Source organism: Dipodomys merriami, unplaced genomic scaffold (genome assembly GCF_024711535.1).
Source record: "Dipodomys merriami isolate MVZ:Mamm:240054 unplaced genomic scaffold, mDipMer1.0.p SCAF_2, whole genome shotgun sequence".
NCBI lineage: Eukaryota > Metazoa > Chordata > Mammalia > Rodentia > Heteromyidae > Dipodomys > Dipodomys merriami.
In genome coordinates, this window is record NW_027203381.1 from 73094463 (window position 1) to 73121657 (window position 27195).

Below are 27195 nucleotides of genomic sequence, written 5' to 3' on the forward strand. Positions count from 1 at the left end.
TCCAAAGTCCATTTGAGCAGCCCAGAATCCTTCCCAAAGGACTCCTAAATCCAGGCATTGCTAAGTGGGAAGGCAGTAGAGACTGGCATTGTAGGCAACACTTATCTGCAGATTTAATAGCTCTCAACCCTTCTATTGTAAGGGCAGATGGATGAACCCTGTGGGAGCAGAGGTCAGGAGCCTGTAAATGAGAAAAAGAAAGTTAGGGAAGGAGATGAGGGATACTGTCAAGATTGGGGAATGATTGCAAATCAAGGAGTCTGGAGTTGCTACAACTGTGCTTCTAAGCAGGACTTGTGGCTAATTGGCATCATCTAGGAATTTTGTTAGGATTCCAAAGGTCAGATCCCTTTCTAGCCAGCAGAATCTGAATCATTGTGACTCAAGTGTGTTGTTCATCCTCTCTCCTTAGCGTACCAGGCAGCACTGTCCCTAGGCCAAGATCCTTCCAATGACTGCAATGATAACCAGAGGGAAGTTCGCATTGTGGCCCAGCGGAGGGGGCAGAATGAGCCTGTGCTGGGGGTGGATTACCGGCAACGCAAGATCACCATCCAGAACAGTGAGTATGTGGGAGGCCGGGGAAGAGGGGGTAGAGGAGATGCAGACACAGACCTGAGAGGCTGAGTCAGCATGGGGTTTCCCAGTTTTCTTCGGTTGCCTGCTGGTTTTACTTGGTCACTGTCATCGTTTGATCCTGAGAATGTGCTGCATTGTCCAATGTTGCTTCCTTGGAACTTGGTCTCAGGAAGCAGAAGATGTTCTGCAGCTTTCCTGTGTTTTCCTGAGACTCCTACTTAAAATGTACTTCAGTCCTGTGAGCCTTTCTACAAATTGTTCTCAGGGCCTACTTGAACTCCAGGTCCTTGAGTTCTGATCTTAGCCATTCTTGTTGCCCATGCTATAGGAAATGGGAATTTATAAATAGGAGACCCCTTTGAGATCACTCTATTGTTAGAATATTAAGAGCTGGGAATAAAATGCCTATTCACTAGCTTAGTGAATAGTAAGCAAATTCATTATTTTCCATGGCTAATGTTTCCTCATCTGAGAGACAGGCACAATGGTATCTGTCTCCCCCACATTGAAGTAAGAGGTCAAATGCAAAGTCTGGGAGCAGTATCTAAAGCAGTCTGACCTTTGGACCTGGCATAAACAGTATTGAAATTAACCCCATTTCACAGCTATCGTCATTTACCAGGGAATGTAAATTTGGCCAGACCCCGTCAATTTCTTTAAGCCTCCATTTCTATAAATCTGGACTTTCCATAGTGCTTATCTCACAGAGAGTTGTGGGGACTCTGGAGGTGGTGTTTAGAAATCACTGCATAGTCAGTGAGTGTACTATGAACATTGATTATCTGTCATGAGATGGATTAGCTCCTCAGATTCTAGTCAGGATTGTTACAATGAGTTATCTGCAAGCATTTGAAAACTAGTTCAGTGAGTTTCATGTACTATGTTAAAAAAAAAAAAAAAGGCAGTTTCTGTTTAGAAAAAGAGAGAGGGAGAATATACCCAGCAGGCTGCTCATGGTGCTTTTAACTACAGTGGGAGGAAATGAGTGAATATTCTGTGACTATTTAAAGACAGAGCATTTAAAGGGCCAATGTAAGCCCGATGTCTCACTTTGTAATATTTAAATCCTTCTACGTTTACTCTCTAATTTCCTTATGCCAGCACATGAATCCTGGGCTTAGGGAACATCTTGTCCTTTTGGTTCCCAAGTACATCCTCAAAGATTTTAAGGGATACGTTGTCAAAATCCAGCAGACTTAGTTCTAGTCTGACCCCTAAAATTAAATCCTCCTTAATCGGCAAATGTCCTTTACAGATTTTAAAGGCTGAAAGTCCTGGTGGATGTCAAACTCTTCCTTTTTGTTCTTATCTAATTTTGAGCAGTACCTTCTACTCCCAACAACTCTTGGGTAAAACCCTATCACTTTCTCTCTCCGTTAGGAAATCAGCATTTCCCCTTAGGTTTTATTTCCACTTTCAGTCTTGTGACTTCCTGGATCCATTGTTTTCTCATAGTTTCTTACATGAGTTTGTGTCATTTGAGACAGCCCTGTCCCATTGGATATTAACCTACCTCGATATCCAGTATGTTGACATTCCTAAAACACTCATGGGGAAGATTTATAAATACTCATCAAGCTTCGAGGGGGGCTTCCCCCCAAAGCATGTTCATCAAATCTTCCAAGTCTAGGGTAAGTTTGTTCATGGGAAAGGTGGTGGGTTTGGAAAATTACAAAGATTGACGTAGAAGAGAAAGAAACAGAAGTCAAAGTTGGCTCCAGTGTTGCATGACCTCACATTTTTGTTTCATTTCCTCAATAAGTATTTCTTGGCAAACAGATAGCAAAGAATTGCAGGTATGACCACTGACTAAGCAAGAACAACTCTGTAATACTAAGGTCCTGAAACACCTGAAGAACAATGCAAGGGATAGTATCGATTGTGATGCATTGTCCTTAAAACTGACATATTGAATGGCAATCGTTTGTACAACACCATAAAGATAATCAAAATATAGCTTAAAAAGGAATTTGGAGATGTCCTCTGACATTTACTAAGGGTAAGATTGCAAGTTCTTGGGACATGACGCTGCCCTGCTGGCTTTTTTGTTGGTGGTGGTAGTGTTGTGGGACTTGAACTCTTGGCCTAGGTGCTGTCCCTCAGCTCTTCAGCTCAAGGCTAGTGCTCTACCGCTTGAGCCACAGTGCTACTTCTCGATTTTTCTACTTATGTGGTGCTGAGGATTTGAACCCAGGGCCTCATGCGTGCGAGGCAAGCACCCTACCACTGAGCCACCTTCCCAGCCTACTGCTGCCTTTTGAACCCTTTCTGTTCCTTTTTAGGTCTTCCACAGTGCTGGATCCACAAAAGGTCTTCAGTTAACATTTGCTAAACTTGCTAAACATGAATATATATGTTAAACATTCATTTATCTTCCTAGGGTAACAGAGTATTCAGCACTCATAGGAACTTATTTTTTTTCCTCTTTTTTTACTCTTAAAATATTGGCATCTTGTCTTTATTTAAGTTCATTTCATAATCTATCCCTTCAATAACTAGAGATGTTTGCTCAACTTAGGTTGGGGAAGAAGTCCAGGCTATGGAGTTCTCCAGTTTAGAGAAGAGAAGTAGAGCTTAGTGTTTAAGAGACATGGGTTTGAATCTGCCTCTGTTAAACATTGTCTGTATCTGCCTAGTTTCTTAGCCTCTGTGTGTTTGATTTCCTTATCTGAAATGCAGCTAAATAATCATAGTCCTTGTGTCAGTGAGACTCAAGTTTGATAGTGAGCAAACAAAAGCCCAAAATATTAGTGACTTAAGCAGTAAAGATGTTTGCTTTTCTTCCTAGCATACAGTCCAGACCTAGTGTGGTAACTCAATTTCATTAAGTCTTTGGGGACCCAAGATCATTCTAGCTCATCAGAGATATCTTCTTCCTCTGGTTCAAAATGGCAGCTCTCACATTTGCCTTCCATGTATTTTAGTCCATTTTCTGTTGCTTAGTAATTTGTCAAGAAAAAGATTTGTTTAGCTTATCATTTTGAATGTTGAAAGTCCAATATCAGATGCCCATGTTTGGCATCTGGTGAGGGCCCCCTTACTGGGTTACCACATAGCCAGATGGCATTATGGCATGAATGTGTGCAAGAGCCAAAGATCACATGGTGAGACAGGAAGGCAGAGAGCACAAAGAGTCAATCTCTTTCTTCTACAGTAATTTACTCTCTCAAGAACTAACTGAAGAATTATGTTAATCCCTTCCTGGAATAGTACCTTCAATGATATCATTACTATAATAATAATCTACTAATTAATCATAATCAAATATAAGCCCTGCCTCTTAAAGATTCTGCTACCTGCCACTACTGCCACACTGATGATCAACCTTCCAGCATATGAAACTTTGGGGACACATTAAAATCATAGAACCAAGGAAGAGAGTAGCAGAAGAAATAAGAAAAGGGAAAGAAAGGTATTCACAAGCTATTTTGAGGAAGTTCCTAGGAGCCATTATGTGACACTTCTGTTGACATTCTATTTGTCAAAATGGACCCACAGGTCCATTTCTGTCAGTAAGAAAGGATGTGTGAAAAAAAAAGAAAGGATGTGAAATACAAACTTTATCTTGTCTTGGTCTGTTTAATCCTGCTTTAATAGAATACCTGACACTGGGTAGTTTATAACAAGCAAAATGCAAAATGTATTGGTAATGCAAAAAATGAATTGACTGAGAAGTCTAATGAGGTTCTATTGCTGCATCACTCTATAACAAAAGAAGAGAAAGCAAGATGGCATCGAACATCCTTCATGATACCACTTCTTCCACCCACAGAGTGGAGTAGTCATGGTTCAGTCACTTTTAAAGGTTCTATCTCTTAGCACTGTTACAATGGCATCTGAAATTCAGTGTAAGTTTTGATATGAGCAAACATTCAAATCATGGCAATTACATAGATGGCCAACAACTCTATGATCCTGGAAGAAGTGGCTAGGAATATTACTAGAAAACAACTGTCAATCTGTATCCCATCATAGGGTCATAGTAGGAATTAAATGAAGAAATATATTCAGAATCCTTATAAAGTACTACATGGGCTTGAGTATTTATTCCAAAGTTTAGAAGTCAGGGTATAGTAAAGACACTTGCACACCCATGTTCACTGCTGCATTATTCACCATTGTCACATTGTGGAGACTCAGTGGACAAGTGGATCAAGAAAACATGATATGTGTATATGCATACACAATGGAATTTTACTCATAAATTTAAAAAGTACTTGGGCTGGGATGTAGCTCAATGGCAAAACTTGTGCCTAGCTCAATGTCTTGGGTTTGATCCCCAGTACCAAAAGAGAAAAGACAAAAACAAAAACAAAAGGAAATGAAACAGAAAATAAAGTGTTTAGTGGAGCTCAATAAAGAGGTCTGCCATGGCTATAATGTTTGGAGAAAAAGGAAGGTCTTTAAAGAAGGAATTGAGACTTTCCTCCCCTTTACCAAGAGCCATTTTAGGATGTGGAAGAAGAATGTTAGGGACTTGAGGCAACCCTGGGTCAGAAGCCACGGTCCTGTCCTTTGACAATAGCCACTTTCTCCTTCTTCCCTACATAGGAGCTGATCTAGTGATTAACGAAGTGATGTGGTGGGACCATGGAGTATACTATTGTACCATTGAGGCACCAGGGGACACGTCAGGAGACCCAGATAAGGAGGTGAAGCTCATTGTCCTCCGTAAGTGCTGCTGGAACTTCCTTTTTGTAACTCTCTTTTTGTAACCACTGTGACACTTTTATATGGAGGAACATGGTCACTCAATTATAAAAACGGAAACAGACAAGCATATGTTATTGTCATTGTATCGAATCTCTGAAGTTCTTTTATAAAAGCTAAATGTCTTTTACCAGCCTGATCTGCAAGACAAGAGCTATGTTTATTTACCAGACACTAAAAATGTTAAAGTGTCTCCTGAGTAATTTAGTTCACTCTTGCTTAACTTCTCTCCTGCCACAGACTGGCTGACAGTGATCTTCATCATCATGGGAGCCCTCCTCCTCCTGCTGCTGATTGGTGTGTGCTGGTGCCAGTGCTGTCCTCAGTATTGCTGCTGCTACATCCGCTGCCCCTGCTGTCCTACCCGCTGCTGCTGCCCTGAAGAAGGTAAGAGAGGACAGAGCAACAGTGGGATGAGCTAGTACAGGTGCCCGGTGCCACAAGCAGATTAGCTTCTTATGCACTGGGTCCTTCATCGCTTTCCTCTGAGCCTCTCCTATCACAGGCTCAGAAGACATTAGCCTCTTCCCTGCTGCTCTATGAATGATGTTTGAGGGAGCCTAAAGCCTGAAAACCTCTCTCACATAGCTCTGCCCTCTGAGGGCATTTCCTTCACAGTCTGATTTGTGTGTGTGCTGTTGAAAATAGTTTTTGCTTCTAGCATTGACTTTGCTTGGGCATGAAGTGGTTAGGGAGAGTGGTGTGAATGAAGCCCTGAGAGAAAGCCATCTGAAAGGGGAGGGAAAAAAATCTTCAACACTTCTAACACCAAGGGCAAGCAACAGTTTGTCACTTACGCTTCTGACCACTTAGCTATGAACTGGGAGATCCTACAAAACCCTCCTTGGTCTCCAATGCTTTGCTAAAGTAGAACTTACATTTACCCATTTATTTTGAAGCATACAAATAGACAGCCAAATGAAGAGCTACATAAGGCCAGGTGTGTAGCAAGGGTGAGGAACTCCCATACCCTCTCCTGGTGCACCATCCCCCAGCACCTCTGTACATTCCCAAGTCCCTTGAATCCAGGCCTTTCAAGATTTTATGAAAGCTTCACGACATGAGTGATTACATCATTCACTACTGGTGATCACTTTCAATTTCCAGTCTCTACCTGAAGGTCAGTGGGTACAACGGAAGGTCCCAGATCACCCTCTGGTGATCTGCCTCGATTCTGAAACTCTATAGGACCCCATGTAGCAGTCATCTCTTTAGTATAGAGACCACACTCGTCACTCTAGAGATTTCAATAATTCCTGGAACTATGTATGAGAAGTCAGGGGTAGAAAATTAATATATGTTTCTTATTCTACTACAAGATCTTACTAGTTCTTCGAGGTGACTTGATAAAACAGAGTAGAGGAGAAAGGTGTAAGGGCAGGGGTTCTCGTAATGAAGCTCATATTAGAATCATGTGGAAGGCTTGGCTGAAATTAATTGCTAGCCCCAACTCCAGAGTTTCTGACTCTGTGCATCTGGGGTAAGGCCCAAGAATTTGTATTTCTCAAAAGTTCCCAGATGATGTGAACTGCTCATCTGGGTACCACATTTTTTTTCCACTTGTGTTAGGGGAAGGGAAAGGGACTAGAAGGTATTTCTTTTAATGTGATTTTTCTGTGGACTAAAATTTGATCCCCCCAAATTTTGGATACAGAATACAGAGCAAAGGCAAAACAATAAATAAGTAAAAATTATTCCATAAAGATCTTTTCTTAGTATGCATGGAGTAGAATGAACTGCTTTAAATGGAAAAAAATTAAGTTATTTTGTTGCATTATTTTATATAACACTTCCATTTCCTAATGGCATCAATGAGCACCACATTGTAGAAAAAAATTGATAAATTCGGGAAAATGTAGACCAATCTGAGTACCTAGAGATAATTACTCTTATCATCTTGGTCTATTTGAAAGAAAAAATTTTCAAAGAAAAAAAAATAAGGAATTGACTATTAAGATAGAAACCAGCCCTAACAGACAACTCAAGAAGGTCAGTGGTCTGAGCTGGTTTCAGGCCTGTATGCTAAAGTTGCTGTCTTACAGGAAAAGAGAAATAACTCTTATCGGATGTCTCTTATGCATGTGCCCTTTGCATATGTTTTTTTTTATTATTTTATTTGAGAACATACTGTACAGAGGGGTTACAATTACATGGGCAGGATAATGCATACATTTCTTACCAAGCATTGCAGCCTCCTCCTTTGTTTACCCTTCACCTCCCTTCCCAGCCTCCCCTCCAATCATACCCCCCTCCCCCCCCCCACACCGACATTGTAAAGCTGGTTTTGACATGACATTTTGTACTTCTCATTGTTGCAACAGGTCCACCTGAATCCTTAAACGACTTGTTTGTCCCCATCTCCTCCACATGTTACACTGACATCAAATATAGTGAAAGCGGGGGTTACACTGTGGGGGAGGGACATACAAAGCAACAAAGAAATAATCTTATAAATGCGTTAGAAACACATGCATGAAAGAAACAAAAACATTAAAATATGTTAATTCATTGAATCCTCACAACTTTTAGAAGGTACACGTCAACACCACTTAACAGACAAGGAGACTGAAGGTCAGAGGGATCCCACAGTAGTTAAGTAGCAGGAGCAGCAGTGCCATTTTAAATCACCTACCTCTGACATGTAAGTGAACCACAAAGGGCCTGCCAACAGCCTTTAAGGGTAGAGCACTCTGGGATTGGCTGAGATCATGCAAACTCTTTAAAGAATAGGAAATAGCATAGGACTCCATATTGGGCCATGGTGCTCTCTACCTTCAGAGGCCTCAAGAGAAGAGTCCAGGGATAAGTCATTGTCTGGAGAAGTAATATATGAAGTGAGATGAGGAAAATGTCTTCTTAGATTTCTTAGGTCCACAGGACACTAAAAGCAGGAAGGACTAGAGCCAAGCTAGCACAGAAGATAAATGCATGCAGTCAGTGAACTGATAAACAGAGATTCTGCTCCCCCCTCCCCGCCCCCCATGAGAATGGCTTCTCTTCTGGGGTTGGAGTTAATGAAAATAACTGATAAACTGAGGGAGTATAGGTTACAGATAAAGCTTCTTGGACTTGAATAAATGAGGTTACTTGCCAAGTGAGTGATGGTCCTGAGGAGTCTGAGGAGGAGGAGTTGTGCTGTGGAGCTCTCTGATTAGAGTAGGGAAGGGTTTACCCTGGATTTCTTAGACTATGATTACCCCAAGTGTTTTTGTAAGCAATGAATCTAGGCCAGTAGCAAGGAAATAAAGTGGCCTGAAGTATCTTTTTTTTTTTTTTTGTCAGTCATGGGGCTTGAACTCTGGGCCTGGGTGCTGTCCCTGAGCTCTTCAGCTCAAGGTGAGTGCTCTACCACTTGAGCCATAGCACCACTTCCTTTTTCTGGTGGTTACTTGGAGATAATTGGATTTTCCTGCCTGGCTGGCTTTGAACAATATCCTCAGATCTCAGCCTCCTGAGTAGCTAGGATTACAGGCATGAGCCACTAGCCTGGCCTGAACTATCTTACGTGTGGTGGATCATTGATGACTAATTGGCACCCATGGAAGTCACCTCCGCAAAAACCCTAGAAAGGGCCAGGCTTTGGTGGCTCACGCCTGTAATCCTAACTACTCAGGAGGCTGAGATCTGAGTATTGCTATTCAAAGCTAGCCCAGGCAGGGGTGAGACTCTTATCTACAATTAAGCACAGAGAGAAAGAGAGGGGGGGGAGAAGGAGAGAGACAGACAGACAGAGACAGAGACAGGCAGAGAGAGAGGGAGAGGGAGAAAGGAAGGAAGGAAGGAATTAAAAAAGATAATGAAAAAGCTGGAAGTGGAGTTGTGGCTCAAGTGATAGGACACTAGCCTGGAGCATAAAACCTCAGGACAGTGTTCAGGCCCTGAGTTCTAGCCACTGGACAAAAAAAGGAGAGGAGAGAGGAGGAGAAGGGAAGGTAAGGGAGGGGAGGAGAGGGGACAGATGGAAAGGAAAATCCAGGCAGCTTGACCTCTGAAGAGAAAAAGGAAGTTACTACTGTGGAGGAGGATTAAGTACAAGGCGAAAAAGGTCACACCAGCCTGTCCAGATTTCCAAAAAGTAAAATGCTAGAGCTAGAGTACTTACCTAGAGGGCAAAGCCTGAGTTCTATCCCAGTTCCACATCCCCAAAATAAATAAAAATACTAGATGCAGAATGGAGCCCTCAGTGGATGCGGGTGTCTTGATCTCCCTCCACTTCCTCCCTAATCTGCTTCTCCCTTCCCCTGAGAGTTAGCAGGGGAGTTGGCAGGGGAACAGTGAAAGTGATTCTTAATTTTAGTAGCTCTCAATAATTCACTCAGTGCTGGTAATCAGAACTCAGTATGACTTATAGATGAAAGTTTTTGGAATTGAATTTTGTTTTTGTTTTTGTTTTTTTTTCTTGTGAGAACTGGAGAAACAGCTCTTACTTACTAGGTGGGTTATTGGTGCTTTTCTCCAGAGAACCTCTGACCACACCTTACAGAGGGCCAAGGGCCACTCGGAGACTCTCCCTCACTTCCTCCATTGCCCCCAAAGCTGGGAGAAGTAAGGAACTTGTTGGGTTAGACATGTCTTTTGCACCATCAACAAAGCTGATGTCATCAGTTAAAAGTTCATAGAGAGAGGAAGACCTGGTAATTGCCGGCTGTTTAGCTGGCTGCGGGAGTGAGGGGAACACTTGTTCACTTGTTCTGTTTGCTCACTGAAAGCCCTATTGGGAATAGAGCTATTTGAGGTGGGCTGCTTGATAGGCAGCAAACTACTGGTAGTTCCCTAGTGTTTAAAGGGCAAGAGTTGGAAGGGGCCTAGGATGATAGGTGCTCCTGAGAATGCACTGGCCAATCAAGTCACTGGAAACCTGTCCTTTAGAAATCCCAGGGACCAAGTAACCATGGGTTAAGAAGAGGGGAAGACACCGTGTGTGTGTGTGTGTGTGTGTGTGTGTGTGTGTGTGTGTGTGTGTGTGTGTGTCTGTGTGTTTGTCTGTCTGTGTTTGTATGTGTACATGCACATACACCTATAACTTTCCTTTCCTTCTTTTTAGATAACAGTCGTTATTTAGGGTGTTGACGGTAGGGAATTATGTCAGTCAACTACATACACACATAGTAAATAGTGTTTCTTAGGCAAAGGTAACTTTTTTCTGCAGTTGTAAAATTCCATTATATTCTGGTGCCCAAAAACACTAAGAACTTTATATAATTATATAAACGGCAGCCTTTTTTTTTTTTTTTTAAAGAATAAAGAGTACTCAGGCTTTCTAAGCAGGAGTCCTAACTGCTGAGTCAACCCTCCAACACTAACTGTTCCTTGTTATTTTTGAGACAGGGTCTCATTTCACAGGACACCTAGTAATTAGAATAACAGGCACTGGGCCCCAGATCCAATTCTTCTTTGCGAAGGTGTTTTGTAAACTTTTTTCTGCCTGGTGTAGCCTTGAACCAAGATCCTGACAATCTCAGCCTACCAAACAGCTAGGATTATAGGCGTGAGCCACTGGCTCCATGACTAAGAATAAACATTGACTAAGAATAAACATGAAAGCACAGGGTGGAGGGTGAAGAACAGGTTTGGTGGAACAGTGAAAGGAGGATGGGAAGGAATGGTAACCAATCATGAGCAAGAAAAACTAGAGATCTCAGAGGCACAAGGAGAGAGCCAGCTACAGGGAAGAGAAGAGCGGTAAGATATTGACTGTCACTTCTGTCCCGAAGATAGGGCATGTCTTAAAGAATATGATCTGACTTCCTCAGAGGTGAAGGTGAATATGTCTTGGAAGGTTTAGTTTCCATTCGTGAGTATTTGTGTCTCCTGGGTCTATGAAATAGAAGAGATTATCATAAAAGTTTGTTATGGCCCTGAGGGCCACTCTCTTTGGTGTCTCTGCCCCAATAGGCTGGTGAGAAGGTTGTTATCTCCAGCTTACAGATGAGGAAGAGAATGGGCTCAGAGACTCTAGAAACTCTTTAAAGGCACACAGCTCAACGTGCTCAGGTGTAAGTTGAAATCCATCTGAGCCTGAAAGCCTACGTTTAAGGAAACCTGTCCCTAAGGGTTACATTTCTCAGAGTGTTATTTAAAATCCTCAGCAGTCAGCTGGAAGTCGCTTCCTATTGGAATCAGGGAACTTGTTGAAGACATCCATTTTCTTTTCTTACATTATACTGAAGGAAAGTCTCTGTGAGTGGGATTCAAGGAAGGGGCTAAATGTGGGAATGGAACCAGCAGGAAGAAGCTTGGGTTCAGTTAAAGGGGTAGTTGTGAGCAGAGTTGTTCTAATGAACTCAGATGCTTCCAGGCCTTGGGGCAATGCTTGGTTTGAAGTGGGTTTTAAATGACCTGGAGCTTAGGAAAATTCCCTAAGGATAGTCTTTTGGCTTCATCACAGAGAGAGAGACAGAGAGGCAGAGAGAGACACACACAGAGAGAAACAGAGAAACACAGAGACACCAAGAGAGAGAAAGGGGGGGAGGGGGCTGTGGACTCCTTGTGGGAAAGAACATAGGCTTGGGTATGACAGAACTTCATGTTCTGGCTCCCCCTGTCAGTATGAGACATTGGCCTGGAAAAGCAACCTTTTAAAACTCAAGTTATTGGGTTCCTATTTTCACATTAGGGACTTTCTCAGAAAGAGTACTAACTTGTTATGTAAAGTACCTGTAGTGAGGAAGGGATTATGTGTATTGAGAGTGGTCAGTAGAGGGAGCTAGGGAGCAGCATCTGTTAGCATGCAGGAACATGGTGGACACAGTGTGCAGCCTGTGCTTGGGTCTTCAGGAGGCTGTCCATGGGCTTGAAGGTGTAGCAGCTGCAGGAGCTGTTGCAAGTTTGCATCTGATTTCCTATGGGCTGGGTTGTGACTCACCATCAAGGCTAAGGCTCTGGGCATTTCCGGGTGCTCTGCTGCAAACATTTCCTGTTGTGCTGGAAGTTTATTTCCTGCTTGAGCCACCGGGTAGCTTTCCCACTGACAACCCCTTTGCCACTGTCCTCAGTACACCTCCGGCCCTGTGTTCTTGCCTTTTGCTATGCCTAGAACATGGCTTGGACAGAGTCCTGGTGTTTTAGGGGTGGCCACACACAGGGCAGGGCAAACAAAGGAGGAAAGAGTACCAGAGAGGACGGGAACTGTCATCACTCATAGCCCCAGAGCAACCATCCATGGCTGCATGCATGGCTAGAGTCAGAGGCCTTGGGAGTCATGTAACTCTCAGTCCCCTCAAAATAGAAATTCAAGAGCAAAAACAAATAAGTGCTTTTATTTTTAATTTGTACTCATTATAGGTTGTGTGGCACAGGCCAGCTGCACCTAAAGGAGTGGAGTGACATTTTTTTAGACCTCTTGTGCTGCTTTTTTCTACCATTTTCTTTGCTTTATAAGGGAGTAATAGTTCCTTTCCCTTCCTCTGCCCCATTTCATCCCTTAGAGAGGATCCCTTACTTAGGGGGAAGACAACACTTAATAATGTAGGGGGGGGGATAAAAAAGAATCTGCTGGAACTTACTTCAGCTTCTTACATCACCTTGTCTGTCTCTCCCCTCCCTCCCTCCCCATGCTTTTCTCCCACCCATGACTGGTAGCCAGCTAGAAGCACTCTTCAGCTCCACACTCTCTCCTTTTCCTTCCATTCAGAGAGCAGGTAGCCTTGAGCTTGCCTGGCTCAAGATCTCCTGACTCACAGCTTCTTAGAGTCCTTTGCTTTGTACCTTCTATCTGGGGCCATGGTCTGAGAGATTCAGAAAATGACTCCCTATTCCTTGTCAGAGACACCGTTGATCCCCTGGTCATCCTTTCTCCTATGTAAGAGAGGTGAGAGTGGCCTTGGGGAGCAGCTAGCCTCGTGGCAAGACTGCTAGGGGGACAGAGCACAGGCGGGAAGTGTGAGTGCTGGACCTGGCTGAAGGTCTGCATATATATATTTTCTTCTTCTTCCCCTGTAGCCCTGGCCCGCCATCGCTACATGAAGCAGGCTAAGGCCCTAGGTCCTCAGATGATGGAAAAACCCCTGTACTGGGGGGCAGACAGGAGCTCCCAGATTTCATCTTATGCCATGAACCCTCTGCTACAGCAAGGTAAACCTTGCAGAGCTGGGGGGCGGGGGGGAGGGTTGGAGGCCAAGGTTAGGAATATGGGCGGCCTAGGGCCTAGGGCCTCGGTGTGCAGCCTGGGTGGGCATCTATGATGGCGGGTAGGAGGGAGGGCAGTCTGGCCACCCCAGGTGACATGTTTGTGGCTCACGCGTGCACCATCTTGTGTCCTTGTGTCCATTCAGATCTCTCCTTACGGTCCAGCTTCCCACAGATGCCAATGACCCAGGCTGCGGCTCACCCTCCCGTGGCCAATGGTGTCCTGGAGTATTTGGAGAAAGAGCTCCGGAATCTCAACCTGGCCCAGCCTCTGCCTCTGGATCCCAAAGCCAGATCGGCCCATCCCTGCAGCATGATTTCTTCCCTGGGCTCCGAGGTGGTGGAGCGCAGAGTCATCCAGCTGCCCCCGCTCATCAGAGGCCCCGCGGCCTCCTCCAGGACCAGCGTCTCCTCCCCACAGCAGTGGCTGTCCTCGGCTCCCCTGTCCAGATCCTGGGACCTGGAGGGCAGGAGGCAGCACCCTGACTTCTACCAGGAACTCCAAGACCGGGGACCGAAACCCTGGGGTCTGGGGAGGAAGGAGCTGGACCCCCCGTGGAGTGGCCGGCGCTCCCGGTGGAACGGGGCGCCCCCGCCGCCCTGGTCGGACGGGGACAGCCTCAGCGAGGGGCCCCCGTCGTCGTCCAGGGCGGCGCGGTGGAGGCCGCGTCGGGAGCGGCCGCGCGGACCCAGCCCCGGGCCGGATGCGCAGCGGAGGTCGGGGAGACCCCGCGGCCGCCGGCCCCGCAGCTACTCCCCGCCGCAGACCTCGGGCCTCAGCTCCTGGAGCTCCGAGGACGAGAAGGAGGCCACCCCTCCGAGCCGGGGACCCCAGGGCCGCCGCTGCCGCCACCGCCGCGGGTCCCATTCCCCAAACCTGCCCGAGGAGAAGCCACCCAGCTACCGCTCGCTGGATGTCACTTCAGGCAAGAATGGCAGGAAAAAAGGGAGTGTGGAGAGGCGCTCGGTGAGCCTGGGCACCCCGCCGAGGGTTGGGGCGTGGGCACACCGGACCCTCCAGCTGGGCCCGGCCACAGGGCGCACGGGGGTGGAGGCCCAGAGTCCCTGGGGAAGGAAGGAGGGTGTCCCTCCCTGTTTGCACCTTCCCACCCCACGCTGGAGTTTCAGCTCTCCTTGGGCTGGGGATGGAGCTAGCACCCGAGAGGATCCCAGGACCCAGGCCTTGTGGGCCTAGGCCCCCCTTTTTATTTTGTTATTTCATAATTAATATACCCAAAGGATAGCGTTTCTTTCATCTACTTTGTAGAGCTCTCCCTCCATTGCTCACAAACAGGTGCACCCACAGCTCTGAGCCAACTTGCAAAGGACTCAGGAAAATCTCTTCTGGGCCCCCATATCTTTTTCTCTGGTCCTGTTGACGCTCAGAGGGCGCCCTGGGGGGAGAGGGCGGGAGGCAAGGGATGTGGGAAGACATCGTGGGCTTTTGAAGGATAGCTTTCCCATTGGGAAATGTAGGAATGTGTTCTGCTGCGATTTGGGTTGGGTTTTGAAAAGAAGAAATCATACAGTGGTGGGGTGCGCAAGGCCTCTTCTAGCTAGGACAAAGCTGGGGGAGGGAGGGATTTGTGAGCAGGACAGGCGTTTCTGAAACAAGCAATGGCAGCGGTGTCCCCTAAGAGGCCGCAGAAGGCAGCAGAATGAGGGTAGTGAGCCCTGGAAGGGGACTGGGCTGTGGACACTTCACAGATCTCATCTAATCCACACAGCAGCCGTGTACTGAAAGGCCATGGGAAGCGAGTACCATTGCCCATCATGGGCCACCAATCAACTGCTGCTTCCAGGAGCTATTTAGAAAATTAAATCCTTCCAAAGCCACATGATTTAGTCAAAGCTAGGACAGACTACATCCACTATTCTACCAGTTTCGACATTTACAATTTCACCAGGAAAAGAAAAAAAGAAATCTAATTTTGAAAAGGTTTTGAATTGGGGGGCTAACCTGGCCCTTCCTAGGCAGGTGCTCTACTGCTTGAGCCCCACCCTCAGTCCTTTTTGCGTTCATTATTTTTCAGATAGTCTTGTGGTTTTTGCCTCAGCTGGTGATCCTTCTGTCGATGCATCCCACATAGCTGCAATGACAGCTGTATACCATCATGTCCGCTAATTTGTTAACATAGTGTCTCACTAACTTTTCCCCCATACTGACCCTGAACTGTGATCCTCCTCAATCTCCACCTCCTATGTAGCTGGAGTGCCAGATGTGAGCCACTGTGCCTGGCACCACGTTAAAATGTTCTTTTCTGCCGGGCGCTGGTGGCTCACGCCTGTAATCCTAGCTACTCAGGAGGCTGAGATCTGAGGATCGCGGTTCAAAGCCAGCCAGGGCAGGAGAGACCGTGAGACTCCTATCTCGAATAAACCACCAGAAAACCGGAAGTGGCGCTGTAGCTCAAGTGGTAGAGCGCCGGCCTTGAGCTGAAGAGCTGAGGGACAGCGCCCAGGCCCAGAGTTCAAGCCCCACAACCAACAACAACAACAAAAAAGTTCTTTTCTTTGTTTTATTTAAGTTAAAGTATGTAGCTTCTTATAAGTGAGAGCAGGGTAAGAAGACACTAATTACACTCCAGATGCTAGGCAAGCCTTTTCTAGGTACTATTTATTCAATCCTCACAACAATCATGTAAGACTCAGGGAGGTTAGGTAGCATGCCCAAAGCTACACAGCACAGAGAGTGAAGCCAAGTTTGAACACAGTCCTCTGACTCTCCTGTGCCCCTTCAGTAATTCATGCTGCCTTTTGTTGTTGTTGTTGTTGGTTGTGGGGTTTGAACTCTGGGCCTGTGCACTGTTCCTCAGCTCTTCTGCTCAAGTTGAGTGCGCTACCACTTGGCCACAGCGCCATTTCCAGTTTTTCTGGTTGTTAATTGGAGATAAGTGTTTCCTGGACTTTCCTGTCCTGACTGGCTTTAACTGTGATCCTCAGATCTCAGTCTCCTGAGTAGCTAGGATTACAGGCGAGTGAGCCACTGGTGCCCAGAACATGCTGCCTTCTTAGAAAGAAGAATATCATTGGGATCAATGATATTTTATAATGACTTTATTTCTTCCTCATCTTCTATACATATTACAGCTTCTTTCATTACTGAGATGTATATGACATTAATTCTACAAGTGAACTAAATTTATGATTGTAAAGTCATTCACTCCTGGAGACAAAGATTTCATCCAAGATGACTTTAAAAGTCTCAGTGTCTTGGAGTTCTTTGCATCTGTCTCCCAGAGAGTATTACTTGGTCCTAGTCAGTCTTCATTGGTGTTCTGACAGTGACCAGAGGCCCAGGACCAACCCTTGGTTTGGCAGGTTGGTTGGTTTAAAGGGCACTAGGCTTGTTTTATTTATAACTTGAAAGTTGAATGTTCTGTAGAAGGACAGAAGCCTGCTGGAGGGCTGGAAGTATCCCACACCATGGTTACCTTTCTAGCTTCAAGGTCATCTACACACAGCTGCCAAGTTCAGATGCTATATACTTTGTGACCATTAGATGGCGACCCTGGATAGCATAACTTCTTCATGTTTCTATTTAGTCCTTGTTTTAATAACATGGATCATTAAAATCAGGCTTTAGTGGTGACAGCTTGACCTAAACCTTTTACAAAATGTTTATGTAAAATACCTTCTTAAGTACTTAGAGAAATAGGAACCCAGGTAAATACTGTTTTGGCTCACGTGGAAACTTCTTTCTCAAGAATAACATTTAACAAACAGATACAAACAAGAGCTTCTGTGCAGATCATTTCATAGGAATCTAAAATAGGTAAGAACTATTCTCTGCACTGTGCCCAGGAGAAAATGGAAGTTATGCTGAGGAATCTTCCAGACAACTCCAGACTCCAGCTGGGCTCTGTTTAGCCTTTTCACTCCACCAAAAGGACAATCTCAGATATTTAAGAAGCAGAAACTTCAAACTTTTAGCTCCAGTGATTAGAGACTGAATGGTCCAAAGTGATTATCTTCAAAGGGATTATCTTTCTTTTTACCTTAAAAAGGGGTTTCCCAAGGCATTTTCTAGCTTGTTCCAAACCTGACCCATACGCACTTGTTCTAACATAGAAAACTACTATGTTTATTTTTCTTCTAGGCTAACCTCAAACTTTCTGCAAGGAATCCTAACTTTTTGTTTTCTTTTTAGTCAGATTTTTTTTTACTTAATGCTATTATATTAGGATATTTATTCCTCTACTTTCAATAAAATATTTATTCCATGTCCAGGTTTATCAGACTCTGGACTTATTTTTTTTCTTTTTTTCCCTTTGCATTGTTTTCCTTTGAGTCAGAGAATGTTCATCCTAGAGCATTTTTATTATAAACCATGTCTCCTAAAATGCATTTGCTTAATAACTGGAAAGAGATTTTTTAATAGCAGTCTCGATGTTCATTGTGATGGCTGTAGAACTGTGTGTTCATAGGTGTATATTTGGCATGCACCTCTCAGCCTAGCTTTGTTGGAAGATGGAATTGATAATGGGCCAGCCTGGGCTGAAACATTCACAAAACTCCATGTTAATGAAATAAACTGAATGTGATGGTACATACTTGTTATCCCAGCCACTGCAGGAAATAAAAAAAATAGGAGGATCAGGGTCCAGATGCATGCCTAGGTAGGAAGTGAGTTCTTCTCTCAAAAATAACTAGTACAATAAAAAGGGCTGGAGATGTGATTCACTGGCAGAACTTCTGCTTACCAGAGTTTAAACCCCAGACCTGACCTCCCCCCCCAAAAAAAAAATTGAGGGAGGCTATGGGGAGGGAGGGAAGAAGAAAGAGACTAAGCAAAATAGAGAAATACTTTGTGGGTTCAGATCTATTCAGCTGCAGCCACAACCACCCAGGTAGCATTTGTACTGGATTGTATGCATAGATGACACACTCTGGCTGACTGGAGTTTCTGTGTTTTCTTCCTCAGGAGAGAGAGAGCTCCCATAGTGGAAGGAGTGTGGTCATTTAGTCACCAGGCACAGCACGAACCTCCTGTGGCTATTCCTGGGCTCCTGTGTGTCTCAGCATTGCCCAAACTTCCAGCTGACTTGAGAAAGACACCGCCAAGTTTGTACCTAACACTTTTGGCTTAGATTCTGAGCATCAAATAGCAGCCAAGAGCTTTAGCCTGGATTCACGCTCTTTGCATAGTTATATAGTCCCTGACTTGTAACAGACCCTCACTGGATAAATGACTGATCTCTTGGGAATTTGGTTGTGACAGGGGTAACAGGGCTCGGGACCAGGACCATTCTCACAGTGAGCACTCATGAATGTTTAAGAAGAAACCACCTTTGTTCCAGAAACAGGAAATCTACGGAATATCACAAGAATCTCAAGGGTACTTCTGTATTAGGAGTCCGGCCTGCTTCTTGCATCCTCAGGCCTGAGTATGCCTGAGTTTCCCGTCAGAACAGAACCGGCATAGAAATTCCACAGCAATGTATCCTTTCACCCTGTTTATTCTAAGTGTAGGCATGACAGACAGGGTAGTGATTTTATGCCAGTCCCTTCCTGTTTCTTGTTTTCTTCTTGCTTTTTTTTAAAACCCCTCTACATCTATTTATATTTTCTTATTTATGTGTTCACTAGTATCCCTTTAAATGTTTCTGGAGAACAACGCTGTATACATTAGGAAAAGAAACGATGTAATGGGCTAAGGGTTTTCTTCCAAATAAATATCTGCTTTTCTACATGGGTGTACTTATTAATCGATACCCTTTGTCCTACTAAATAAAGCACAGAGGAGAGCCAGGCAAACATGGGTAGTTCTGGAACTACAACTCTCCTGGCACTAATTGGCCTTTGGGGGTTAAGCTTTCTAAAGCAGAAGCTCCTGGGCAAGTCTTGCTACTCAGAGTCCTGAGAGGAAAGTGTGGTGCCAATCTCCCCTCCTCCCATTGTCCCAGCGCTGGCTTCAGGGATCCATGTATGTTTGATATAGACACCATCTCTGCACACACTGGAAGGAGATGCTCTAAGCAGAGGTTTGTGGGTACCTCAATGGAATACTGACTGCATGGCTTTGAAGAGTCTGTTGTTTTGACACACATCCATAGTCCCCGATTTCATAATTACATGTGGAAAATACATTAAATGCCTTCATTAGACTAGGATTTGTGTATGAATGTCTGTGTGTGACTCTGGGTATGTACAAGGGCTTGAACTCAGGGCCTGAGCTCTGTCTCTTTTATGCTCAAGACTGGTACAGTACCATTTGAGCCACAGCTCCACATCCTCTTTGGAATTTTTGTTAGTCATATATAACTGGGCTGAAATTAGCAAAATGAAAGGAAACAATGTACAAAACAATGTGAAACATAAAATTCATTAAGAGAGAGAGTCATGACATGGCCTCATTTTTCTCTGCCCCTTCCTGCTAAGAAAAGCACTGTAAATGTCTGAGACAAGGTAAAGACAGCCAGACAAAGAAACAAAAACCTCTGAAAGGTACTGAGAAAGTAGTTTGAGGGCTGGGAAGGTGGCTCAGTGGTAGAGCGCTTGCCTTGCATGCTTAAGGCCCTGGGTTCGATTCCTTAGTACCACATAAGCAAAAAGAAAAAAGCCTGAAGTGGCACTGTGACTCAAGTGGTAGAGCGCTAGCCTTGAGCTGAAGAGCTGAGGGACAGCGCCCAGGCCCAGAGTTCAGGCCTACAACTGGACCCCCCCCCAAAAAAAAAAGTAGTTTGAAAACATCCCAGAGGCAAAGCAACTTGTATCCCCCTAACTGATAGAGCAATCCAGTCATTCACTCATCCTGGATCTAATGAAGTCACTTGGCAACCCATTCAATAGGACCTGCCAAGAGCCCCGATAAAAGCAACTAACCACACAGCCAATCACCTTCACTCCTGCACTAGAGGCTCTCTTTTCTGAGGAGATGTATTTGGAGGCAGCAAGAGACACCCAGGTAAATTAAGTGGCTTAGTAAGGGAAGCCTCCTTAGCAAGCCAAGACACCCATTCCCTGCCTAGAATATGAGGGCTGACTTGTAGAACTAGGGGGATGTCTTGTTATAGCTCCCAGTCCTGGAACTAGCAGCCAGGCCCTGGCAGCTATTTAGAAAACCAAGAGTCTCTTCTCCTATCCATCCCCAAAGAAACCAGGCAAGGAAGTGGGGGAGGGGGGGAGAAGAAGGGAGGATGGAAACATTATATGATTGGATTGTGGAAAGGGTTGAGACATTTTGTAAGTTTATTAAAAGTTAGTAAGGGACACTCATAATGGGTGAATTTTCTCATTTATATAAAAGAGCTCAGTAATAGGTAGATGAACATCATTCGAAGTATTTTTTTCCACTGCACATAAAGAATGAGAGCGATGGAACCATGTTCAGATGCTGTTTTTAGGGAAAAAAGGAAGTTGAAGTGAAACTGGAGAATTGTTGAATTTTCAATCTTTTCATTTTAAGAGATTTTCCTTTCTTAAAGGATCATGCTCAGATAGCAAAACGAAAGAAAAATAAAATGTTGAGCAGTGGAGTCGTTGTGCTGTAAAATCTCAGGTTTCAAATGGATTTTCTGGTGTAAAATGTGAATGCTAGGACTTTTATAATTCCCCTAATATTATAGCCCATAGCCTCCCATTTTAGCCTTTTTTTCTTTCACCAAATAGGTTTGTTGTTAAACAAAATTCCCAGTTTAGAAAGCCTAAAAGAGGTAATCTTTGTTTAAGGTTATTTTCCAACATCTTCAGAAAGGAAACTTACAATTTGGATAGCCATCTTTAAAAAAAGAACTGTGTTTCCAGGAAATGGAAAGACTTAGAAAAAATTATATTAAGTGAAGTAAGCCAGACTCAAAGAAACATAGATCCCATGGTTTCCCTCATCTGCAATAATTAGTATATGTCTAGGACAAGCAGAAGAGGTCAAAAGCTTTACATATGACCATATGTAAAGCAGGAGAGGTCAAAAGCTATGTCCATCTGACCATATAAACTGATGCTAAGTGAAATGAACCCCAAGATAGGGACACAAGAGATTTTATCTTTCTTGTTGTTCTTTTTAATGTACTTATAATGTACTATGTGATTTTTTTTTTGTTTCTTTGTATGTTCTTCCCCCATGGTACAACCCCTCTTGTCACTGTATTTGATTCTGGTGTCCTGTATCTTGTATATACATTTTTCTAATTTGGGGAGGAGAAGGGAAATAACAAAATGCTAAAATAAGGATACAGGTTGACCCATTATAACAATGAGATGTACAAAACACTATGTTGATAACGAGCTTTACAACTTTTTAGGGGTTGGGGAAGGAGGAGTAAGGGAGGTAGAGAGGAAAGGGATGATAGGGGAAAAACAAAGGAGGGGGTAACAATGCTCAATAAGAAATGGACTCATTACCTTGTTCATGTAACTGTAACCCCTCTGTACAGTATCTTTACAATAAAATATATATTTAAAATTTAAAAAGAGAAAAAAACTCTGGCCTTTTATAACAGCTACACTTGTGAAATTTTATGGAGGATAGAATTCTTAGAGTTCATTTTAAGTTTAGATCATCAAAACATGAACTGCCCAGGCTCTGGATTTCTTTTAATTATCTTAAATATATTTCACAGTTCTTGACAAACAGAAGGGTTTGTATTTGAGCAAAACCATTAGACAGTTTGATAACAGAAAGTGCTAATTTCCTTGAATGGAAACAGAGAAAAAGTGCATTAAGACAGAGTATAGTCAAGTTTTGTATTATTTAAAACCTTTTCTGTAACTGAGTTAGTAACTACAGCCTTGCTTTATAAAGCCAGTCTATAAGCACACTGTGCTGCCTAGATCTTATATCCAAAGAATGATTTACAACGCATCTGAATTTTAAAATGTACTTTCCATATGTCATTAATTTTGTTCAGTTTTTTTTAAGTTGAAAACCTTCCTATAGAGAGGGTTAAATTTGGTATTGAAATAAGCAGAAGACTGGGTCTAAGCAAAAGACCTTAATGCTAGAGGACATTCTTTAGTTTACAAATGTGTTCTGGGTTGGTAAATTCCGGAAAAGTCTTACTCTCCTTAGGTGATTGATTCTTGATTTCCCTCAATTGTGTCCACATTTGATTTGTTTTGGCTTATTTTTAACATCTTTGTTAGATTTGAGTGTTCCCTAGTTTTTAATTTACTTTGATTGTGTTCACATCTGATTTGCTTTCTACTTGGTTAAGATTAATTCCATGCACCTTGTGAGGTTTGGGGGCTATATAAGCTGTGTGTTAGTTATATTCAGGGCCGGAGTCCCTCTGCCACCTGCTAATGCTTCAGTAAAGATTCCAAATTTGGGAATAGTGGCTTCTCTGTTCTTACAAGTGGATCTACCATACGACAGTATGAGATATATTATTCCATTAACACATATGAGTGTTGTTTAATCAAAGCTGGTTTTGTATGAATACTGTTTCACTATTTCTGAGTTTTTTATTTTTTGTTTTAAGATATTTTATTGGCATATATTAGTTGTAAAAGGGGGTGGTTGTTGTACACTCATAGATTATATCCTGATCAAATTCTTCTCTATCCTCCCTCACCCCTTCTCAATACATTTTTAACAAGTTTCATGGTTTTATTTTCATACACACATAAAAAGTACTTTGGCCACATTCACATATAGTGAGACCAAAGGAAGGTAGTCTTAGGAGAGGAACACAAAAGCACAATGCCTATGTTCAGCTAATCATATAAAATATTTATCAAAATGAACTCCAGGAAATGGAAACAAAAGTTTCTTTTCCTTTGTTGCTGTTTTTGTTTTCTTTCCTTTTTGTCTTGTTTGTTCATTTCTCTGCCTTTGGAAAGGTAAGTGGGGGGCACAGAAATGGAGGTACAAAGGGTGAACAAATGCAGCAGTGGTACTCATAAGACACTATGTTAAAAATGAACTATGTAACTTGTGGGTGGGAATGGGAGGGAAAAACTGGGAGAGTACGAGGGAAGGGGTGACATTGTCCAAAAAGAAATGTACTCTTTACATGACCTATGTAACTGTAACCCCTCTGAACATCACCTGTATAATAACAATAAAATTCAATATTAAAAAAGTACTTTGGCCACATGCATACTCTTTCATCTTCTCTATTTGCCCTCCTGCTGGGCCCCACCCTATACCAGAGTCTATTTAGTTTCCATATTTTAGTTTCATAATTTTAGTGTATATATATATATATATATATATATATATATATATATATATATATATATTGCACAAAGATGTTTCCCTTGATATTTTGCCTGGATTTTATCATCAAAGAGCTCCTGCAAAAATTTTTCATAAAGGCAATGTTCTTTGACTTTCTGCATGTTTATGAAAATTACCATTACTCCTAAAACTTCAGACACATCTTGGTATAATTTTTCTGTGGGGAAATAAAGCAAGGCCCATCTGTAGGGCTTCTTTTCTTTTTTCTGTTTTTTAATCCCCTCTTCTTTGTAGATCAACGTTCCTTAAAAATCTGGCCCATATCATCTGGGAACTTGTCCTTCAGATGCTTCTTTTACTTGCTTGAGTTTGAGACCTGATTAAATATTTACTTTTTCTACCTGAATGTTTAAAGATGTCTTGAAATTCAATAATCTAGCTCAGGATAAAATTAAGAGCACTTTGTCAACATTGTCTGGATTCCTTACTTTCAAGGTGCACGCTAGCTAGCCTCATCTGTGGAACAAATATGGAAATCACTTTGGTCTAATGACTGAATGACTATCCAGCTTGGGATAGTTTGAACTTATTCCTTTCTAGTATCTCCTTTATTCTCAGGATTTCCCTAGTTTGGGAGATAGGTTAGATAGTCCTACTACTTAAGAGCAGTGACCAGTGATTTTTCAAAATGTTTGTGGTTTGGGGCTGGGGTGTGGCTCATACAAAAGGCCCTGGATTCCATCCTCAACAGTGCAAAAAATATGTGACTGATTCTGTTAATTAGCTTTGCATCATTCTAATAAAGCATCTAAGTTAAGGAGGAGAGGGTCATCTGGGCTCACAGTTTTAGGTTTCAATCCAAGATGAATACACTTCATATTTCTGAGTCTGAGGCCAGCAGAATATCATAATAGTGGCAGAAGATGGTAGAGGAAACTGTTTTTCTCTTGGTGGTCAAGACACAGAGAGAGTAAGAGGAAGGAGCAGAGGACAAGATGTACCCTTCAAAGGCACACTTCCCCCAACTAGTCCCTATCTTTAATAGTCCATTCAGCCATGGACTCATGAGTGGCTTAATCCACTGATGAGGACCCAGCCTTCCATGCACAGCCTTTGGGGACATTTTATATCTAAGCCATAACACAGATCTAGATGTTGTCTGGACTCTGTGGAAGATAAGGAGAATCAGAATAGACACACAGGGTTTGAGACCTATAGGTTTATCTGGTTATTTTCCTTACCCTTTCCCATACATCTCTCTTCCCATTTGTTTTTGTTTCTATGACTTTTTTTTCCTCTCACCCAAGTGATGTGCTCTTATAGGTTAGCCCTCTTTTCTTTCTGTATTTGTTCCTCTGTACTCTCTGCTGACCACCCAATGTTTTCTAATTTCATTCCAGGCTTCTAACTTTACAACTATATAATATTTGCTTCTACAAAAGTTATTATAGTACAAACAGCCACCCTTACCCCAACAACCACCATATCGAGTATCCTATATCATCATATTGACTCTCTGTCCCTGTGTCTTAATTCTAACCTATGAAGAGACTATGCAGTGCTCCTTGGAACAATGACAATGAATGAATGAACCTCCAAGAAAGGCAGTGTCATTTAGTACCTAGAAATTCTCTTAGACTGTGGCTACAGTTTCTCTAAGAGAAATGCTTGTGTAAAGAAGACCCTGATACGGGTGGGTCCATTGCAACAATGAGATGTACAAGTCATTATGTGGGAAAACGAACTTTACAACTTTGGTGGTGGGGGGGGGGAGGAGGATTGTGTGTGGGGATGGGTGGGAAGGGATGGGAAGGGGAAACAAAGGAGGAGGCTACAATGCTTGATAAGAAATGTACTCATTATCTTGCCCATGTAATTGTAACCCCTCTGTACAGTATTTTCACAATTAAAACATAGTTGAAAAAAGAAGACCCTGTAAAGAATGTAAAAGAAATGTAACAAACATAAACAAATATGAGATTGGTATTTGTCTGTAGGGAACCTAACACTGTATTCTTAAGAGCCTGTTATGCCTTACTAGAATTCTGGCTCTGTTTGAGTTTCTATAATTAAATATATATAGGGTTATATATGGCCTTAGCCCAGGGTAGGCTAACAATGAAGTCCTAACTTCCTGAAGAGCTGAACTGTCTTCTCTAATCATTAAACTCAATGTAGTAGGTTACAATATTTGTGGAGTGTCTACTATGTCTCCAGTGTTTGACAAATGCCATTTTATTATCTCAGTAACTCTAGTAAACAGGTTATTATCACCCCTTGAACCAAGGTTTGGAGGAATTAAGAAACTTTGCAAAGTAAGCCATAGCAGTAGAGCAGAGATCCAAGTTGCCCTTTGCAACCAACAGTCCATACTCTCTATAAATGACACAACACAGCCTTCCTGATCAGAGCAATGAAGAGCTTACCCTTAGTTAAGACTAAATCCACTGCATCTACAGGGCCTAGTGTGCCAGAAGGCACAAGAGCAATTCAGAAGTGAGCTATGTTACAAGTGGAATGGACTGGCTAGCTTTGTTGGTTATGGCCCAACTTAGCCAGCAGGCTGTACGCCATTGAAATATAATCTAGGTATCATTGTACAGGCTCCATAGTTTCTCAGAGACCATAAAAGACCTTATAAACCTTCCCTTGCTGCCATATCAAGTGTTAATCTCCTCTGCCTTCAGGATCTTTTCATTATACAATGTGGAAATTAACAAATAAAGATATCAAGATAAAATAACGTGAAAAAAATCTGGAAACAAACTAGTTTTCTTCTGTTCTGATACCATAACCAACATAGAAGGTTTCTGTTATCTCAGAATGTTGATAATTTCTTCCCGGTAGCTACCAAGAATTCTGCCATAATTACAGAGCCATTTGAGTGATTCCAATTCAGTTCTGACCTGTGTGGAGGAATTTTGTCCTTTGGGGATTTTATGGAAAGTTCATTGCATTTCTCATGCTAGTAAATGGAGTGGAGAAATCTAGCAAGACTTGTCTGTTCAGATTCTCCTCCATCTCCCTGTATAGCATTCCTTTCTCCCAGGTGTGGGCAGGACCTCTTCCCACATGAGATTCTTGCCAGCTACAATCAGAGTAGGTAAATCAGAGAAAAGTAGAGCTCCTATGATAAACTTTGCAGGGGGGGATAGAATTCTTATTTCACAGATCTTACCTTATGGGGAGGGAATTATGATCCAGATACCATGTCAAAACCTAATTCTATATAGAATATCAACGAAATAAACTCTTTTTTAGATACAAGGGCTTGAACTCAGGGCTTGAACACCATCCCTTAGCTTTTTCACTCAAGTCAAGTGCTCTACCACTTGAGCTACAGCTCCTTATCTTTTTGGTAGCTAGTTTGAGATAAGAGTCATGGACTTTTCTGTCCAGGCTGGCTTCAAACCCTAATCCTCAGATCTTAGTCTTCTGAGTAGCTAGGATTACAGACCTGAGTCACTGGTGCCCAGCTAGAAGTAAGCTTTTTTTTTTTTTTAATTTAAATTAATCTACTATACTGAATATGAGCAAGGAAAATGAACCTTGATGGATTTTTATTTTTAATGCCCCCTTCAGAATACCTTAAAAATTCTGGTTCTGGCTAGGATGGAGTGTTCCAGGCCTTCTTGCTCTCCTTATAGCTAAACAAA

General features: G+C 42.9%; 1 protein-coding gene across 3 annotated transcripts in view; it reads left to right on the forward strand.

The window, feature by feature from the left end:
* Positions 1-19106, forward strand: part of Ildr1 (immunoglobulin like domain containing receptor 1) — a 35113-nt gene extending 16007 nt beyond the window's left edge. For 2 of the 3 annotated variants that reach the window (XM_070030098.1, XM_070030099.1), the window contains exons 3-8: positions 413-562; positions 5131-5250; positions 5530-5676; positions 13231-13362; positions 13563-14383; positions 18341-19106. In XM_070030098.1, coding sequence (XP_069886199.1) covers positions 413-562; positions 5131-5250; positions 5530-5676; positions 13231-13362; positions 13563-14383; positions 18341-18382 — 1412 coding nt within the window. In that variant the 3' untranslated portion in view covers positions 18383-19106. The remainder of the gene's footprint in view (positions 1-412; positions 563-5130; positions 5251-5529; positions 5677-13230; positions 13363-13562; positions 14384-18340) is intronic. The other variant, XM_070030100.1, reaches the window with a different exon arrangement.
* Positions 19107-27195: the final 8089 nt, after the last annotated feature.